General features: G+C 29.2%; 1 protein-coding gene across 1 annotated transcript; it reads right to left on the bottom strand.

The window, feature by feature from the left end:
* Positions 1 to 1,733: 1,733 nt before the first annotated feature.
* On the bottom strand, positions 1,734 to 10,719 carry LOC126842492 (uncharacterized). The gene is made up of 9 exons (XM_050579507.1): positions 10,316 to 10,719; positions 4,724 to 4,877; positions 4,521 to 4,647; positions 4,267 to 4,343; positions 3,964 to 4,186; positions 3,834 to 3,889; positions 3,506 to 3,667; positions 2,441 to 2,609; positions 1,734 to 1,988 (listed from the first exon to the last, which is right to left on the bottom strand). Exons 1-9 carry the CDS (start codon positions 10,717 to 10,719, stop codon positions 1,831 to 1,833), a joined length of 1,530 nt encoding a protein of 509 aa, XP_050435464.1. The 3' UTR covers positions 1,734 to 1,830.
* Between the last annotated feature and the right edge of the window lie 2,474 nt (positions 10,720 to 13,193).

Raw genomic sequence — 13,193 nt, 5'->3', positions numbered from 1 at the left:
GGGGATCGAGGTACGGTGCATAGAAATATTTAAGGGTCGCGGATTTATAAGAATTACTACAACTGAAAGTGATACAAATGTCTAAATTACCGTTTTGATAAAAAAGGAAATGGTAGAAATACAAGTGTCGATTAAAAACATTCTCCTAATAACAATAATGTCGTTGAAAATGGATTTTTATCATTAGGGTGAATAAGATTACCGTTGATCGTCCGTCTATAGCAAATTATTGCCATCATAATTAACTATAAAATGAAAATATTTCCAATTATCGGCTGACTGTTGGATCGTGTCACACAAAGCAACCTAGAAATTGACTATGGTCAAAATGGACAACTTTAGCAAAAAAGTCTAAATAAAGAAAAAGATATTTTAACTAGTTGGTACTCTTGTTAGCTAGTTGTTACCATTGTTTAAAATAATGGTCATTTGTTTGAAGTATTTCGTGTTGCTTAAAACACACTATATAGTATACATATTGTAATAAGTGTTTCAATTGTAAACAAAACACCATTTTGTATGTAGGCAGCCGCCGTTTGGACTTACACGTGTACACATGTTGTTATGAAACTATTTTTTGTTGAAATTATTCGTAGCTTTTATTACTTGGTACGCTTATGAAAAAAACTTGTTATTCTAACAATATGCCTTGGATCTTATCTCATCCCAACCTATCTTAAGGAAAGAAAATGTTATTTTAAATAATCGTATAAAATAACACATAACCTAAAATATGTACTAGTTTTTAATTTCTTTCATATTATGCTTTGAATATAATCATATTACAATTTGAAATAGTAAATTCTTTAAAAATAATACAATGAGTATAGGCTAAAAAATACAACTGCACATCATTGTAAAACCAATAAGTATACAGTACACATTACAGAAACAATAGGTTGATCTAGAAGCCTAACTAGATGACCCAGATGTAAACTATAGGTTTTATTAAATACCGACTGGCAAATAATCACACAATTTTTTTTAAGTAAAATATACTATTTAATAAAAACAGATTTTTCTTATTTTTTCCTAATTCAGTATTATGGACAACTATTTTACTTTTTCAAACATTTTTTACACGATTTAAGGTGAGGAAAAATACCGTGAAACTATAAAACGATACCAAGAAGTCATTCCTTAAAACGAACAAAGTATTATTTTATATACTGTTATTGTATACTTTATACTTACAAATAATTGTATTCTTGAGATTTGTAACTAATAATCTAACTAATTCCTTAGGTAAGAATTAAATTATTATTAATATTAAAAACACAATTTATTTACATATGAGTTAGGAATGCACTGGAAAAGTATACATTTGATGTTTTGTTTAAGTTTAATTGGTGGATAATTTTTTTGCTTTTAGTTTATTTTGTTTGTTAAAATTTATTTTAAAATTTATATTTTATTGATTATGATAACAACAGTTATTATAATTTTGACAGTTTATATTCATAGTGTTACTTTTTTTTTAAATATTGTAAGATTGTTTTTAATTTTTAGTACCCATATTCTTATACCGTTTTCGAAAAACATGTTAACTTTTCGTTTTTTGTTTTTTAGGAACTGTATGGCTTGCAGGGCCCAGGATATATAATTATAATAATTTCGAAATAAAAATATCATTTTTACTATATTTAATAAAATGTTTAATTATTGTTTTATGAAATGATATAACATATTTGTAAAATTATACAGCTGCGAAAAAAATCTTAAAACGACAAATTTAAAGCTTATTACCCATAATTAAAGCACTCCCAAAATATATTCAAATGTATAACAATTATTATATTATTTAATTCAGAAAAAAACACTTAATTTTTTTCAGGGTTCTGTCATTGCTATCCTCCTTTTCAGCGTTGTATCTTCACGCTCCGCTATTTCAGCATCTATTAACTCGTGCTCTGCCTTTTCAGCGTTCATTCGCTCATGCTCCGCAAATTCCATCCTGCAGTACTCTGCAATGTTCAAATGTTGGTCTCCTAAAAATTGCAATATTTTTAGTATAGTATTTTTATAAGTTACTTATATTTGGTGTCTGCTCCAACATTTTGATTACTATAATATCATAATTATTGTTGAAACATCTTTCAACTTTGTATAATTGTAAAATCACTACTTTCCCACCGCGTCTAAATCTTGAAAATTACTAAAAATGTGTTTTTTTTTAATGAAGATACGCCTTTTTTTCTTTTAAAAATCTTTAGTATAATATTTTTGTTTATCGTGAAAAAATCTTCGATTTAATAACCTTTGTTTTATGTAGATATTAACCACGGCGGTTTCTCGGGATTTATTTTATTAATACCTACTGTTAAAATATCTTTACATGTAAAAACGGTCTGAACCTACTCTATGCTCATTCCCCACTACGTATGGTAGTAACTTAATAAAGTTAACCACATTTTGTTAACGCTAAAATTTGCAATATTACTATCGATATCGAAGTCTTCAAAGATAAAGTCAATGTCTTCGTCCTGGTAGTGACGTTCTTCAATTCCTTTTAGTTCTCCCTTATCGATTAAACCGTTTTTGTTGACGTCATATTTAGAGAAACTCCATAAAACATCTCTAACTGAATCGGTAGAGTATAAGGGTCCATTCTAAACAATTAAAAAAGTACCTCTTTCGATTATGTGTTGCACAAGAGAACGATATCCATTCGTCATATTTTGAAGTAGCATGGGCATATTATCTATGACAGAATTTTGGTAGATCCAATAATATTTTGTCTATGCATCTTTATTGTTTCGGTTTTTTTGGTATTTTTTAAATAAGTTATTAAAAATCAGTTGAATCCATCGACACTCTAGCATTGATTCGAGGAAAACATTACAATTGATAACAAATGTGATGTTTATCTATAGAACTTACTGAGATAGGCTGACAACGAAAAACCTCTAACCAATTAACAATAATCATTGCTCGATTAATGTGTGTATACTATAGTTTAAGCTCTAAATTATAATTTTTCGACTAAATGTGCTAAACTTTACTTCTAAAAAACGGATGGGTGCGTCTTCAAAATAGTATATTAAAGACAACAGTAAAAGAAAAAAAATAATATTACTTCTTGGTTGGCCTCTTTGTTGTATTCTGCTGAAACAAGCAACAGCTCTTTCAGTTGAAAAGGAGCGGTTCCTATAATCAAATAAGACTTACATTTTTCTTTAATTAAAAAATATTCATAGAATCAGTCGGGAAACATTTTTTTCAGTTAAAACAAAACATAGAAAATATTTTAATTAAATTACAATCATTTCGTTAATAATGAATAAAAAATCATAAATGAAAACAGTAACATTAAAACTCTATAAATAAAAATGTAATTTGTTTGTTATTCATAGATGACAAATTATCTTAATTGATTTCAAAATTGATAAATCACATATTGAAAATAATATTGATAACGAATAATTCGAATCAAAAAACTAGTGTTGATAAATTTGTTCATTTAAAATAAAATAAGTAAATAATAATATCAAAAATGTGTTCTTACGTATGGAATCAAAAACCAAAGGCCTTCGTGTTCTTGTTTAACTATAGATAAGTTTTTGAAGAATTTTGCTATTTCAACAGGGTCAATGTAATCGCCAGCTATTTTGTGACCCTTATATAAATTGATGAGTTCCAGAATTCGTTTTTTGTCCAGACCTTTGCCCTATGTACAAGTATTTAAATCATGTAGATATTAGGTTCACTAATAGTTACTTTTTTTTTAAACGCTACAATACGCTAAAATTATAAAACATATTTTTCTTAGACATGTTCAAACACCATGTCAGGCCAAATCATAGTTATGTGCCTTAACGAAACCATATCCTTACTTTTGGTTTTACTTCCAAAAAGGCCTCCAAGAATTTCGGGGCGTTAATTGTTTCACCTATAAAGATTAATTTAAATTATCAACCTAAAAAAAATAATTCGAAAAGCTTCGTTAAGTCAATAATACGGTACTCGATATTAATAGAATTGAGTCAACTGAATCTCTGATTAAGGCATTAAATATGTATTTTATTTTGTCTACTAAGTTTTTTTCGACGTCATCTTCTAGATTTAAAGCGTTAACAACTTTTTTTACTTCGTCGTAGTCAAGTAGTCCGCTATGGTCGAACCATTGGTCGTATTTGTTAAACAAGCCCACGAAAATTTTTACTTCGTATGACGATAAACTTTGAATCTTTGTAAAAAAACGCGTATGGAAAATAAGAAAATCAGATTAATTTGAAATTGTTCAATTTTTTTTTTTATCTGTCTTACCTTCGGGTTGTCATTAATCTTATCGTTACTGGCCAGAAATACCAAAAGGTCTTGTACTTTTCGAGCGGGACTCCTACCTATATTTAAAAATAAAATAGACAAAAATTATAAAGAATGTTCAATCGAGCTGGCCAAAACGAGAGCGTTAAATTGAAAAATTGTTATACAGCATTATTTTACAGTTCTTGTGTATAAGTAAGGGGGGGGGGGTTACGCTTGATTACAACCGAAACGTTTAAAAAATACTTCATTACCTCTTTTGTGTTCAAAAACTAAATTATATTCCCTGCATAGTGCTGAAGTGCTTAAGTCTGTACCGTTTTTGAACGTTTTGAATATTTTAACAATTTTTTTGACTTGATCTTTATTGAGTCCCATGCTCTATAAAGTATTATAAGTACAATGATAATGCTAAATAGTATTAACTACGGACATTTTTATTATTATGTAGTTTTACCTGTGTCGCGGTCACGAAGTACAACGCGAACAGAATAACAGCACATTTTAAATGCATAATGGCTGTTTTTGTTTTCAAACACTTTGTTGAACCAGAAGTAAGTCTTCGATGCCAAAGTCGGACGAACACTGAAATGCTATTCGACTCGAGGTAACTATGATGCGATTGATTAAAAAACAAGTAACAAACAAGTACAAAAACATAAGTGTAAAAATGAAAAATGTTGGTAGGTAGCCGTTTTTCGTCCTATTTTATTTACATAACGTATACTTAACGAGTGGTTTTCGGTACAACGGCACAGTTGTAAAAACAGTGTAATCAACAAAAAGTACTGCTTATTTACTTATTTAGCTTAAACCGCTATATAATTTTATTTACCAGAAATCGTCATAAAACCACTTAGCGAACGATGAGTGTTAGTAAATTTTGATATTATAATATTTTTTGTATACAAAAAAAAAAAAAAAATTGTATACCTACACTGTATTATTATGCAATTGGGTATGTTTATTCAAGGGGTGAGAAAAGTCTTCTATAATTTGTATAGTCACCAAACTTATCCACACAAGTATTGTAATTTTTTTAATATTCAAAACGACAGTAAAAAAAAATTCTAAAATGTGATTTAAAAAAAATAATATTTGAAGGCAATGTCATAAAAGTGTAGTGCAAATTGCAAATATAAAAATGCCAGTACAGCAGGGTTGAGGTACATAGAAATATTATAGGGTCATGGATTTATATGAATTTTTACAACTGAATGTGATATCACTTTCAAAACGAACGTTTTGATGCGAAACTGTAATGGTGGAAATGCAAGTGTCGATTAAAACATTATCCTAATAACAATAATGTTATTCAACATTTATTTTTGTCGTTTGGGTGAATACGATTAGGGTTGATCGTCCGTCTATAGCAAGTTATTGCCATCATAATTAACTTTATAATGAAAATAATTTCATTTATCGGTTGACTGTTGATCGTGTCACACAAAGCAACCTAGAAATTGACTACGGTCAAAATAGACGACTTTAGCAAAAAAATCTAAATAAAGAAAAAGATATTTTAACTAGTTGGTACTCTTGTTAGCTAGTTGCTACCATTGTTTAAGTTAATGGTCATTTATTTGAAGTATTTCGTGTTGCTTAAAACACACTATATAGTATACATATTGTAATAAGTGTTTCAATTGTAAACAAAACACCATTTTGTATGTAGGCAGCCGCCGTTTCGACTTACACGTGTACACATGTTGTTATGAAACTATTTTTTTGTTGAAATTATTCGTAGCTTTTATTACTTGGTACGCTTATGAAAAAAACTTGTTATTCTAACAATATGCCTTGGATCTTATCTCATCCCAACCTATCTTAAGGAAAGAAAATGTTATTTTAAATAATCGTAAAAAATAACACATAACCTAAAATATGTATTAGTTTTTAATTTCTTTCATATTATACTTTGTATTATTCATAAATGAGTATTTTATAGTTGCGTTATATAGTGTTGAAATAATAAAAAAATATATACAAAATGTTCAGAAATTCAAATAAAATATATTTGTTGTATTGAATTTATAGCATTGTGTAATATGCCTCAGTTCATGTCAACAAGTTATGTATTTTAATTAGTTATATTATAACTATAGAGAATATTTTCTTAGCTAATAAATTTAAAAAAACGGTTGGCAAATTACAACATGAAAAATAGTAAATTCTTTTAAAACAATACAGTGAGTATAATAAATAAAATCGCACACCAATATATAACCAATAAATACACATTACACATTACACAAACAATGGGTTCAGATCTAGTAGTCTAACCAGATGACCCAGATGTAAACTATAGGTTTTATTTCATACCGACTGCTAAATAAACTTACAATTTTTTTTGGTAAAATATATTATTTGACAAAAACAGATTTTTCTTATTTTTTCCAAATTCAGTATTATGGACAACTATTTTACTTTTTCAAACATTTTTTACACGATATATGTTGAGGAAAAATACCCTGAAACTACAAAACAATACCAATAAGTCATTACTTAAAACGAACAAAAATTAATTTGTACTGAATTAATTTACCTGTTAAATTACAATACACTTAACTATTAAATTAATGCTTACGTTTGTTTTACTCGTGTTACGAGTTTAGTCCAAAAACATAATGTCAGAAATATAGTAAACGAAAAATATACCTACCGATGAGTTAACCGATCAATATACATATTATTATGTATGTATATATTTAAAAATATATATATATATAAAATAATAAGTTATGACATGACTACAATATTAATGCTATTCATACTTAAAAAGTAAATTAAACGAATAGTATGATATGGAAAATTAATATATGTATATAATTATGATATGAAATTAAGAAATTCGTCAATCATAATATAAATAATTGAAATTATTCTACTTGAAGATAGAAAAAAAATCAGAGATTAAAATTACCCACAAATAAATTTTGTTTAAAAACAAAGACCTATTACAAAAAAAAACTACCAATTTGTCTTCTGTAGAGTATCTAATAATAATACAAAAAAAAAAAAAAATGGTTGATAATTAATAAGTTCCCAAAAAAATATAGCTTAATTTTCTCTATAAATCTGGCCATATAAATGTGCTATTATCTAGTTAACTAAAAAAAAATAAAAATGTTTTGCAATATTGATTTTGTCTAAAAATCCTCTACGCGATAATACGACGACGGTATGAAACAAATGTTAATGGTTTATACTAAAAAAACAAGTGTGTTTTATTTGTTTTATTATTCAATGCGTTGTACTTAAATTTCAAACGCACATTCGTGGGTCGTGTACACGTTTAATAAAATATAGATTCAGCTGTCTATTGAGCATTTGTTAAAATGTCTTTTAAAAAATGCTTGCCAAGATGAGGTTGGCAAGTAGACTTTTTGATTTTAAAGTTTAGGAAAATCCATAAAAACAAATTTTTATAGACAATGTTTAAGATATATGTATCAAATTTTTATTTGTTTGTCTATTATCAAATGTTAAAGCCAAGCTATCTTCTCATTCTTAGTGTGTAGCATTTTGTGTTTTTCCTATTCACAACAAGCTCTTAAATTTTCAGATACTCAATTTGTTTTAATTCAATTATCATACTTACTTGATTTTTTTTTTAAATCATCAAGGTGATATATTTTGAAGTATAAAAACCAAAAGGCCATAGTTGTTCACATTATAACTTTCAGCTTCGATGCGTAGCAGTGATGCTATTCGTTTTACAACGATGTGGGCTTTTTTGTGTCTGTGTAGTGTGTACACTGTAATTTTTTTTACACTGGACCAATTCCTTCGAGAAGCATTTCTATACATCACAAATTTCATCTAGTTGGTACTTTGAGTGGGTACAAGTTGAAAAAGTTCACTTCTTCACAGTAAAAATTTGAAAAAACAAAATAAAAAACCATAAGAGTTTAAAAGTTTAACTTAAAATGGCTATGACATCGAGAAAAAGGGTCGGCTCCAGTTGAAGTTAATAAGGAATATATTCCACCCCCTCCCTCAGGGGGCGTGCAAGTTTTTTTTGTTTTTTAGACGTAAATTTAATACCTTTTAGTTGAAAACGGGTCAGATGTTAGAACTCGTATGTATGCATAACATATTAAACGAAGGACCAACTTGGGACGACAGTTTTTTTTTAATTGCTGGAAAACTATATTTTTCGCAGATTTTCTATACTTAAACATAAACACGTTATATTAAAAAAAAAAATCATCAAATTATAATAGTAGAGGTAATACTAATGGTAATATAATAGTAATACTATAATAGTAATGGGCATCTCTTTAGAGTGATTCAAGTATGTTTTGAGTACAAAAGCAGAATTTTTAGGTTTTATTTTTTTTTTTGGCCGAGTGAAATTGAAAGCTGTTAGAAAATTCGCAATCAGCGACCCCAAAAACATATATAATTTTTTATTACTTTTATTTATAATAATTCCTGTAGACCTGTGACTTCTCCGTCCCTCTATGCTTTGATCCCATTATGCCTCGAACTCACTGTACTGGCTTACCCGGGTAAAAGTGATAATAACACTTTCAAATAAGCAACTTTTATTACTGCTTTTAATAGTTCTGTTAGTACTTAGTACAGCTTTTAATATTATTTCACGCCATTTATATTCCTCCTTAACAATTCTCGACAGGATATGTAAATAAAACAGTGGCTCGTAGACATTCAGCTGCTAATACTAACCATAACGGTTTTAACTTGTCTGTATTTTTTGACATTTTCATGTATTAGCTCTGGCACATAACTGAAAAAAGTGTTACCAAAAAAGCGTTACGCTGTTATAACTAAATAATAAATTCAAAATAGTTTAAGGGGCAAAATCCTCTGTGAATTGTTTAAGGCCAGATATTATGAAAACACTAAAATATTAGCCAGAACTTTGATATGTTTACTAGCCACCTTAGATATTAGCTTGACTATAACTAGTATTTTTAAGACAGTACAGACCAAATCAAGCAAAGTAAGAAAGTAGTTTTTTCGAAAGTGATTTTATCTGTGTATCTACTGTAATCAGATACACGATTTAGTCGCCTGTGATTGCATGTAATAAACACAATATTATAATACCGACCGTTTCGGTTCGATTAAACTTTATCTCTCACACCACACACGGGTCAACGTTACCAACAGTTATTAGCGTCTATTCGTTTCTCACGTCTGGTACACCGTGTTTGTACTTAAAAATTAAATTAAAACCAAGTAAAGAAATTAAGTTAAACTTATAAACTCGTATGGTTTTTTTTTGTTTTTTCAAATTTTAACTGTGAAGAAGGAAATTTTTTCAATTTTTATGCTCCAAAGTAACAACTAGATAAAATTTGTGATTTATAGAGTTGCTACTCGAAGGAATTGGAAAAGTTACAGTGTATACAGACACAAAAAAAGCCTACGCCAGAGTAAAACCAATACCTTCGCTGCTCTGCATCGAAGCTAAAACTATTTCTATTATTTTTGACGTAATGAAATGTAATTTAACATAATAGCGTTACATACGTTTTCTACATAGTAACGTTAAATTATATAAATTCACATTAAATATTTAATCGAATACATAATAATAATCAATACATCAATTATTTGTTGAATCAATGAATAGTAGTACAATTATAAGTAATCCTAGGAGGGTGTAGCTGTTGCACTTGATTAGCCGACGAACACGTTAGATTCAAAATAATAATTGACCGTTCTCCGTATAAAGTGTAGATGGCTAGTCAAAAACTGTGAAATGGTAGTATTCGGGTTAATGCTGTTCATGCTATCGTCCTCCCGTATGTGTACGAAACGCGTTATGTAACGATACTTCTCCATAAACATATCACACGCGTTTTGAAAAAGATATTTAATTTGATCTCTTGAAAATCCACTGCGATTGACATTATTAGCTAAGTAATTGTAAAAACGGACGATTTGTCTCAGGTGTCGGATCGGCGTACGAGGAATGTTGAGTTGTCTAAATTTGTATTCGATTTTATTCAAACAGGGCACAATGGCGGACAGCACCCGGGGTATTGGCAACAAGGCCACAATGTGATGGGCAAACATTGCCATTTTGGTGATGAGGAACACGCCGACGCTCTCCACGACGTTTATTATTCTCAACGATATTTCTAAGAACAAAGGGCGATACGCCGCGTTCGCCCATACGTCCAACAAAGTCTTATCCGCCACCGGTATGCCGTAGTCCACAAACTTAGCGGTGCCCTTGTAGATCATTTCCGTGCTGGCGATGTTATCGGTTAACGGAAGTCGCCGTTCGTCCGTCGCGGTGTAAATAGTTCCAGTGCGCATTTTCAAGTCCATAAACTTGTAGCACAACATGAGCAGCTCGCCCACCTCGTTGGCCTGTATGTTTTCAATTTGCACCGGTATTGCTAGACCGTCAAACGGCTTTGGCGCCGCGCACAGACAAAACGCCGTCACGGTTATCCTGATGAAAACGCACATATTGACAATTAGATAGCGAAACCGGACGACCGACGGACAAAGAGCGTGGTGACGATTATAGGTTTGGCCGGTCGCAATATGCCCAAGTATTCGCTCGAACAGTCGAAATTACACACATTTTTTTTATTTACGAAAATATTCAAAACACATTTTCACACGTTCACATAAAACATATGTATTTTGTGTTCCACATTTCTGACCCGCCCCCCTCTCTTCCTCCAGATAACATAGCGTCACCCTTTTACCCGTTTGTATAATCTTTATAATTATTATAATCTTTTAAAATCATGCTTTTCTAAAAAAAAGAATAAAAAAGTAAGCTAAAAAAATAATTTTACTACAAGAACAAATTACCAATAGATTGCAGCACGTTCTTTTTTTTTTAATTATCAATTACTTTGAAACAACGGAAAATTAACTGAAACTTTAAATAGTTTCAATCATCTTTAATTTTTTACTAAAAAGCAATAGCGTGGACCCTATTCAACGAAGTGCAAATTCATTGAGTTGAGTATTATGAAATTATATATAATTATGTGTCACACGCTAAAATTGAACCAAATTTAAATTACAAATTAACTTACAATATCAATATTTTATTAATGTTATTGAAAATTGTAGTTAATTTTTAAAGTAATTGACATTTTAAAAAAAATGTGCAACAATTTATTGGTTATTTGCGTTCCTGTAGTAAAATCATTTTTTTTTTACTTTTTAGTTCACTGTTTTACTCTTTTTCAGATCTCATACGCATAGGTAGGCTGGCCAATTCCGCTTTTTCTACAAAATGTATTTCTTATTTTGGTCTAATCTTATCACCCCACAAATCCATCTGACATTATAAACTCAGCCATATTCTATATTGTATGATGTATACAACTTGTACGAAGGGGGTTCATTGCCTTTGATATATTTAAACTTTTCGTTCATTTCCTTTTGTGTGTTACGAATTTGAACTGTCCGGTGCTTGAAACGAAGATTTTTTTTTTAAACTAATTTATACTGATTTATGCTATTAACACCACTTGTATAGTGTAAGACAATCATTTTATTTTAAAATAATTTCAATTCCAAATCTGTTTTTCTCGTTGAAAACATTTTATACAAAACATACAATTATTATACAAACATTTTATGACCATTCGCATTAGGCGATTACTCCAGTCGTTGTCATTGCGCCTAAAAAGAATTTCAGTATATTATCTAAGTGGCTGTTTAGATTTGGAAAACAACAGATTTTCATCCTAATAGTCTTAGGATTGAGCATAAAAAATGTCAAAAAACAAAACATTTTCAATACCTTCATTCTCAGGCTAGAGCGGGGGTGGTCAAAATTTGGGCTTGAGACTGTATCTCATTAAAAATGTTAACTTGATCCATACATTTTTCGATATGTTTAGTTTGAAAATCGCAAAAACATATTTTTATTGTACACAAACCGACAGTATTTTTTACAATGTATGTTGAAATGTAAACAAATGACAAATACTTGTGTTTGTTATCTTATTTATTTAACTTTATACGTTATGAGAACAGTTATATTTTACAAAAACAATTTTCATAGCTCTACGTTACAATATTTATGAGCAAACTATTCAGTTCTCATTTACTCATAATTTACAAATATAATATATCACAATATGGGGTTCATACAATTATGGGTTTTTTTTGTTATAGAAAACAAGTGGTTTTTTTTTTAAAGTAATCGGTTATGTTGTTTGTGAATTTTTAATGTTTACACAGTTTCGCTTCTTAGTCTATCTGTTTTTAGGGTCTTTTCATACGGTTCCTTAAAACCTTTTTGAGCCATGAACTGAATAAACTGGGGTTTTTTTTTTTAAATTTATATTGGCCATGTTGTTTTTTATAGCAATTTGGTTTCCTATGTACAACTCTGCAGTTAAATAACGGGTTTTACCAAAGCTACTAAAACAAAGGGACATATAATACAATGACTGAATCCTGTATATATTTATTTTATAACAAATTATGCATAACATGTTTGATGATACATTTTATGAATAAATATACTATAATCGTCTAAACATTTTATAACCATTCGCAATAGGCGAATACGCCAATCGTCGTCGTTGCGCCTAAAAATAATTTATATTTAACGCATCATTTATAATGTTCATAATTAATGCATTTGAAATTTAAATTGTACTTAGGTTATGCTTTATTTATTCCGATTTTTCAATGTATCAGAATAAATACATAGACCATATTTACAGTAACCGAAAAAAATCCACCTCGATATAATTTAAGGGCCTCTACACATGTGTATATTCGATGAAAAACAATTTTTTTTTACTTTAAACGTACTATGAAACGCGTAAAATGGCAATAGTTATAAAAAAACGTATGAACATATTTAATACTTATTTGATGCATAATTCGAAGTAGAATTTTAATGGTCGTTTTAAATCTTATTGTGAAGATGAATACAATTTTTTAAAAATTACCAAGACCAC

The sequence above is a fragment of the Adelges cooleyi genome, unplaced genomic scaffold, assembly GCF_023614345.1.
Source record: "Adelges cooleyi isolate 19-005CV unplaced genomic scaffold, UGA_ACOO_1.1 ACOO_flye_CR_arks_rails_tigmint_CR_PRNA_528, whole genome shotgun sequence".
NCBI lineage: Eukaryota > Metazoa > Arthropoda > Insecta > Hemiptera > Adelgidae > Adelges > Adelges cooleyi.
The sequence above is the reverse complement of the archived record's forward strand: the minus strand, read 5'-3'. Positions and strand labels throughout refer to the sequence as shown.

Bases quoted from the DNA above. Each gene is read 5' to 3' on its own strand.
- LOC126842492 (XM_050579507.1), bottom strand. From the start codon at position 10,719: ATGTGCGTTTTCATCAGGATAACCGTGACGGCGTTTTGTCTGTGCGCG. The intron at 3,890-3,963 runs GTACCGTATTAT...TAATCTTTATAG, and splicing joins CTCAATTCTATTAATATCGA to GTGAAACAATTAACGCCCCG. The intron at 1,989-2,440 runs GTAATATTGCAA...TGCAATTTTTAG, and splicing joins TGAAGACTTCGATATCGATA to GAGACCAACATTTGAACATT.